At 37.0% G+C, this 7,877-nt stretch overlaps 1 protein-coding gene across 1 annotated transcript; it reads left to right on the forward strand.

The window, feature by feature from the left end:
• The first annotated feature begins 522 nt into the window (after nt 1-522).
• LOC103593079 (vomeronasal type-1 receptor 2) lies at nt 523-1,467 on the forward strand. Its single transcript, XM_008576004.1, has one exon. The coding sequence runs from the start codon at nt 523-525 to the stop codon at nt 1,465-1,467; it is 945 nt and encodes a 314-aa protein (XP_008574226.1).
• Nucleotides 1,468-7,877: the final 6,410 nt, after the last annotated feature.

Below are 7,877 nucleotides of genomic sequence, written 5' to 3' on the forward strand. Positions count from 1 at the left end.
AAATAAGTTTACAGTATAACAAAGTATGTATGTATGCATGTGTGTATGTGTGTATAATATGCACATATATACAATTTCAAGAACACAACTAGGTAACTGTTATAGTATAGCACAGTAGTAAACACCAATGTCATTGCAACTAGACTACCCATGTTCAAATCCTGACTCTACTGCTATGTAGACAAGTCAGTTAACATCCCTGTGGTTAAATTCTCTTAGTTCCTATATAAGAAATATAGGAAAAATAATATAAGAAAAATATTAGTTCCTAACCCATGGAGTTGTAAATTTTAAATGTTAGAATAGGTAAAGCATTAAAAAAAAAAGTGCCATTGTAAGTGCCATAAAAAGAAACACATGAAACTTGGGAAATCTCTTAAAAATATATATTTTACATATTTATTCTCAGGTGCAGGAATAAGTGAAGATATTATTTTCCATGAAAATGTAGCCCACAACTTATGTTTCCATGAAGAAACTTCTGCTTGTGGGTTTGAATATTGATTCCTGGAAAATGACAGAATGGCTTCCATGGATTTGATAATAGGAATGATGTTTTTATTTCAAATCGTCATTGGAATCCTGGGGAATTTCCCACTCTTATATCATTATATGTCCCTTTATTTCAGGGGATGTAGGTCAAGACCCATGGATTTGATTCTCAGGCACTTAACTATAGCCAACTCCTTGGTCATTCTCTCTAGAGGAGTTCCAGAAGCCATGGCAGCTTTTGGGTTGAAACAGTTCATGAATGATTTTGGACACAAAGTTCTTTTATATGTTCACAGGGTGGGCAGGGGTGTGTCTATTGACACCACCTGCCTCCTGAGTGTCTTCCAGGTGATCACAATCAACCCTATGAACTCCAGATGGTCAGAGATTAAAGTAAAAGCCCAAAAGTACACTGGCCCCTCCAGTATCCTGTGCTGGGTCCTCCACATGCTGGTAAATATCATTTTTCCTATTTATATGACTGGCAAATGGAGCAACAAAAACATCACAAAGAAAAATTATTTTGGGTATTATTCTGCTTCACTTCATGACACAGTTATAGGCTCAGTATATGCAGCACTGACATCTTTCCATGATGTGTTGTGTTTGGGACTCATGCTCTGGGCCAGCAACTCCATGGTTTTCATCCTGTACAAGCACAAGCAGCGGGTCCAACACATTCATAGAAATAATCTTTCTCCCAGATCCTCCCCTGAGACCAGAGCCACCCAAAGCATCCTTGTCCTGTTGAGCACCTTTGTGTCATTTTATGCCCTTTCCTTCATCATTTATGTTTGTTTAGCTGTCTTTGATAATTTAATTTGGTGGCTGGTGAACACTGGTGCACTGATCACTGCATGTTTTCCAACTATTAGTCCTTTTGTTCTCATGTGCCGTGATCCCAGAATATCCAGACTTTGCTGTGTCTGCCATGGAAGAAAAACACAATTCCCTCATCTCATCAGAAAAATATGAATTGTCTGTCTTTCATCTTGTTCAGCTGTGGATTCACTCAGACCTCAAAAAATCCAAAGAATGCCAGCCCATGGCTCACTTGGGAGAGTGTGGCACTGAAAAAATCTGAAGAACAATTATGAGCCAATTTCACTGTAGAGAGAAGGGTGAACAAGACAGACTGAGACTGGCCCAATATAAAATAGTAAATAATAATAGCCATACTAAATTAAATCTTGTGTACTTAATATGTAAACACTTATATAGTTGTGTTTTTATTAATGGTTGCCGTGGAGAGATTCAGATTCCATAAATAGTCCTGAAGTAATGTAAAAATACTGTAAATGTCTTTGTGTAACTTTCAATCTGAGATATTAAATTTTCCCAAGATGTACCTGAGCTTGAAATTGTATGGACAGTTTCATAAAAGGGAATAGCATGTGGGTGGTCCTTCAAGTAATGGGGGGTGGGAGAAGTGAGCCTCATTTGTAATGTAAACAGTCTGGGGTGAAACTAGCAGGAAAATTAAGTTTTAGTTATTGTAGGCATCGGAGGACAGATTGTGACTATTGTGTCATATGTTCTAAGAGAAATTGTGGACATTTGAAATATGATAATGCTTTTGGAGAAAGATTAGCATATTAAAATATTCTCAAGTAAACATTTGAAGAATGATCTTTAGAGGACAAAAAGAAACATAGGTAGATGTGTTAGCTGAATTTTAAGAAGGGTGCAGGTGGGAGGCAACCAGTAAATAGAGATTTGGTATGTGAGAAAAAATTGAATGAATTTTTGGGATATTTAGAAGGTAGATTGTTCTGGGTTAAGCTTCATGGCAGTTGGCTATGTTGACAAGAAAGAGGTATCAGGATGGACTTTTTCATTTCCAACTTGGGAAGAAAAGTTTATGGAAGAGTCTTTGTTAGGCTTGGAGCAGTAGGTGAGTACCAATTTGAAGCTGAAAGACATAAATCTATTTTGTTTAATAATCTGTTTGTATATTCATTTTGAAGTGGCCAAGAGAGCAAAATGGACACCTCCCCCCCCGAAAAAGATATTAATTAAAACATAGAAACATTTTAATATAATCCTCTGTAAATTATAAACATTTGTAATTTTTTAAAGTAAACAATTTATTTTGGATCAATTTTAGATTTGCAGAAAATTTACAAAATTTGCAAAGATAACAGAGAGTTCCCAAATATCTGTTAACCCAGTACTCCTAATGTTAATATTTTGCCATGGTAGCTTGGTAAAAAGTAGGAAGCCAACACTGGTATATTACTAGTAACTAAACTCCAGATTTTGTTCACATTTCACTCATTTTAATACAGTCCTTTTTCTTTTTCAGGATTTAATCCAGGATAGCACGTTATATTTAGTAATCTTGTCTCCCCAGTCTGCTCAGTGTTTTTCCTTGTTTTTCATGACCTTGACAGGTTTAAATACTGGTTCAGTACTATTTAGAATGTCCCTAAAATTGAACTTGTCTGATGTTTTTCTCATGGGTAGATTGGTTTTATGGGTTTTGGGGGAAGAAAATCATATCTCATCATATCATATACTGTCAGAAGTTTCATGAAATTAATATGTCTAGTGACATTAATCTTGATCAGTTAGTTGAGGTAGTTTTTATCAGTTTTCTCCACTATAAAGTTACTATGTTTTCCTTTCTATACTCTATTCTTTGGAAGGGAGTTTCCAAGCCCAGCCCTGCCCTCACTCAAGTGGGCATGTGTGTGTGTGAGTGTGTGAGTGTGTGTGTGAGTGTGTGAGTGTGTGTGTGTGTGTGTGTGCGTGCACGCGCGCTGGGTGGAGCGAGGCATTGAATTAAACTCCACACACTGGGGGGTGAATATCCACATATACTATTTGCCATTCTTCTGTGAGAAAAGTTTGTCTTTTCTCCCTCATTTATTTGTTTATTCGGTTATTTACTCATCAGCATGAACTTATTTATATTTATTTTATACTTTGTGCTATGATTCAACACTATGCCATTTATTTTGCTACTTAAATTGTTGCAGCATTGGTCGCTGGGAGGTGTGATATAATAAAAATTATATATATATATATATATATATATATATATATCTGATCTTTGTCCTTGATTTCTGTCACACATCTTCAAAAATTCTCTCAGAATTTCCTGAATGATAAGAGGAACTTTGTCCTACTAATAAAGCAACTCATGGCAGGGGGTTCCTACTGAGGGGCTGGTCAACAGAAAAACCAACCGTGTAATCAGAGGTGTTGGAGTGAGCAGGACTTGAGCCATGTTGGGACTTAAAACCACATGGGATTTAGGAAAAAAAAAAAAGAAAAAGAAAAAGAAAACCAAAGGACATTTTTTTCCCTTAGCATGAATTTCTCTGAGTTCCCTCTTTTTCCATGGTTATTTGATATTTTGAACCTTAGTTATGGGGCAAAATGATGTTATTTACATAAATGTCAAGTTGTTTTCTGGTCAGCCTGGAGCTGCAAACTTATCATGAGGCATACTATCCAGACCTGGAGAAACCAAGGAAGACATTAGTAAAGCTATGCTGATTTCACCCCAAAACAAATCAAAATCCTGCAGTACCCTAAGATAATGTCAAGGATGAGAACAGAGCCTTGGTGAGAATTTGCACTGTGTCCCTTACATGTCCCCCTCCCTCCTACTTTTCACTTCCCACATTCCATTCCCTTAATTCCCTTTTTAAAAACCCCTTAGTAAATCTGAGTCTTTTTGATGGTTTTAGTCTGGCTATCTCCTCAGGTTTACCAGGGAGATGGGTTAGCCTAGCATCTCCCCCAGGTTACCAGTAATCCTAAAATAAAGCTGACTTCCCATTTCACCAGTGATTTGAATTTTGGGTCATTTGTTTCTGTTTGGTGGTGGGCAGAAGTTCTGGGTTCAGTAACAGAGTACTGGAACTTTCAGCAGCCAGACCTCTGAGGAGGGGAGGGAGGCTGGAGATTGAGTTCAATCACCTGGCCAGTGATTTAATCAGTCATGCCTATGCCAAGATACCCCCATAAAAACTCTGGACACGAAGACTTGGGGGATCTTTCTGGTGGGGGAATCAAATCAATGTACTGAGAGGCTGGTGTACCCTGACTCCACAGAGACAGAAGCTCCCATACTGGGACCCTTCCAGACCTTATGTATCTCTTCATCTGGCTGTTTATGTCTATTTTTTTATAATAAAATGGTCATCATTAGTATTGCACTTTCCCAAGTTCTGAGTCATTCTAGCAAACTATTTAACCAGAGTAAGTTGTGGAAAACCCTGAATTTGTAATTGGTCCAGCACAAGTGTGGTTGGCTTGGGAATGTTTGAGATTTGCAACTGGCCTCTTAAGTGGGGGCAGTCTTGTGAAGGACTTTGCCTTTAACTTGTGGGGTCTGTGCTAACAAAAGGTACAGACATAACTGAATTAAATTTCAGGACACCCAACTGGTATTAGAGAATTCATGACAGAATGCACACACCCTTTCAGGTTGGCTACTGTGTGTCTTTGATATGACCTCAATCTTTTGTTTTGGGGGGGCACTTCCTTAATCTTATTTTGCCACTACAAAAACACCCAGGCTCATCTTGTATTTACCCCTGCCTTAGAATCAGTCACTTCTCCAGGGAACCTTTTATTAGAGAATGGTATTACAAATAAAGATGTGGGTGCTGGGTGTTCTCTTTGCTACTGGTATATTATCACTATTAGTCCCTTAAAGTAGACATACCTAGGAAATATCTGTTTATACACATATCTATAATTTTTCTGCACATGTATATAACCATCTACTTACCTATCTATAGCTAAATGTGTTCATAATTATGTCCCTGTCTCTAATCCAATTCTGTAGGGTTCATTCTAGCTTTCCCCCCTTGCTTTTCAGTACTTATCTGTATTATCAAGTATTATGCACTGAAAGCCTTCATCTTCATCAGTGCTGTATTTTTGCCAATCTTATCCAACTTTAGAAAGATTACTAATTCTCGAAGTTGCTTAACTGCTAGACATCTTTATAATTTGTGTTGGACAAAAGGAGAATTCAGAGGTGCCTTGAGAAAATAAATTAATTTTTTCTCTTTGCCTTTTTTTTTTTTTCCTTTTTGTCTTTTTTCGTGACCGGCAACGGATCGCAACCCTCAGTGTCGCACCCGTACCGGACTGGGACCGGCAACGGGATCGCAACCCTCGGTGTTGCTCCCACACCTCGCTCAGCCAGTGAGCGGCTGGTCTGTATGTGGGATCTGAACCCTCGGCGGTAGCGCCGCCGCGCTCCCAAGCGGCGCACTGTAGCAGTGCGCCACCGGGCCGGCCCCTCTTTGCCTTTTAAAACTAACTCTGTGGGATAAACATATACACAGGGCATCATGAATTCCCTGGTTTATTAGGCAATACAGCAGTAACTAATGTGCTTATACCATGTATTTGCATTACTTCCACCCTTCGATCTGAGTTCTGCTGTTGGAAAAATAACAAAAGTCACTCCCTCTTTTTCTCCTCCTCATTATTCCAAGGTTTCTATCCCTTGCAGGATCATTGCATCAGGGTGGACACAGGTAAGGGATCCATTATGTTCAAATGGGTCTAGTTCAATCGTGTCGCTATTCTCGTTTGGGCAGATGTTTATTGCTGCAACTTTCTCTCATGAGAATTTTGAGGTTTCGTGATATGTCAGTCGTTCTCCAGTGTTGTGTTTATTGTACATTCTAACAAGCTTTGTGAAACTCTGTGACCTCATTTCAGATGGAATCTAAAATTTTAATCTGAAGAGTAAATTTAATCTAAAGAGTATAACAAAAGGTACAATTTTCAGAATATCTTAAATGTTTACACATAAAAATAAAAATTTACATCACCAAAACCAGACATATATGGAGTGTTTATATCATTATAGCATAATCTCGGAAAAGCTGAAAATGACCCAAAACATTCAACAATTGATAGATGGATAAACAAACTTTGGTACATCCGTACAATGAAAAACCACTCATCAACAGAAATGAATGAGCTCTTAATATACACAGAAACATGATTGAATACCAAAGGCATTACATTGAGTAAAAGAAAACAGTTTTAAAACATTATGTTTTAAAACATACCCGTCTTTATGGCAGCATTATTCACAATAGCCAAAAAGGTGGAAACAACCCAAATGTCCATTGATTGATGAATAGATAAACAAAATGTTGTATATACATACACATGCCCCCAAATGGATAAATCTTAGGGACATTATGGTACCTGAAATAAGCCATTGCAAAAAGAAAAATGGTATAAGTACCACTTACATGAAGTATCTAAAGCAGTCAGATTCATAGAAACAGAAAGTTGAATGGTGGTTACCAGGGCCTGAGAGAGGGGGAACAGGGAATTGTTTAATGAGTAAGTAAAGAGTTTCAGTTTTGCAAGAAGAAGAAATTCTGGAGGTCTGTTGCACAGCAATTTGAGTATACTTACTAATGAACTGTATACACTTAAAGTGGTTGTGATGGTAAATTTCATGTTATGTGTGTGTGTGTTTATTTTTTTACCACAATTAAAAAAAGTTAAGTATCATATGTCTCAATTTATGTGAAAGTCTGAAAATGATAAAGATATAGAGATAGGAATGAGATTAGAGGTTCCCAGAGTGTACCAGGGAGGGCAGTACTTATTTCAAAGCATCAGGAGAGAAATTGTTGGAGTGATGGAAAATCTCTATACCCAAATTGTGCTAGTGGTTACATGACTATATACAACTTGTCAAAACTCCAAAAAACAGAACACCTAAAAAGCATGAACTTTACTTTATGTAAATCATAGCTCAATACAACATTCTTAAATAAGACCTGCTTTGTAATAAATATATGTAGTGAATTTATCCAATGGAATTAATGAGATAGAACTAGGACAGTTACCATTTTCCACAATAAAAGTAAACAGGCTCTTCTTTAACAGAATTTTTACACATCCTAATTCATTAAATTAAAAATACCATTATTTAGCCATGTTTTAAATCTATAGAGACAGATAGTAAGTTAGTGGTTGCCTAGGGCAGGGAGGTGAGTAGAGGCAACATAGAAAGTTGCTGCTAATGGAAAGGGGTATTTTTTTCTTTTTTTTTTTTAGTCAAAGATCTCGACTGGCTTTATTATGATTCTTGAATCAGATAACACATTATTCTATAAAATAGAATAAATGTTCCTCAATAGGGGCTTCTTTTTGGGGGTAATAAAATGTAAAATTATATAGTGGTGATGGTTACGCAACTCTATGAATGTACTAAAAACCATTGAATTGCACACTTTAAATGGATGAATGTTATGCTGTGTGGAGTATATCTCAATAAAACTGTTTAAAAAGACCAAAAAAGAAAATGAAAAAGAAAAAAAAAAAGCCATTATTTATAGGACATATGTTCCTTTCACTGAAAGGGAAAGTTGAGGCAACAAGTA

Source organism: Galeopterus variegatus, unplaced genomic scaffold (genome assembly GCF_000696425.1).
Source record: "Galeopterus variegatus unplaced genomic scaffold, G_variegatus-3.0.2 Scaffold1272, whole genome shotgun sequence".
NCBI classification, from domain to species: domain Eukaryota; kingdom Metazoa; phylum Chordata; class Mammalia; order Dermoptera; family Cynocephalidae; genus Galeopterus; species Galeopterus variegatus.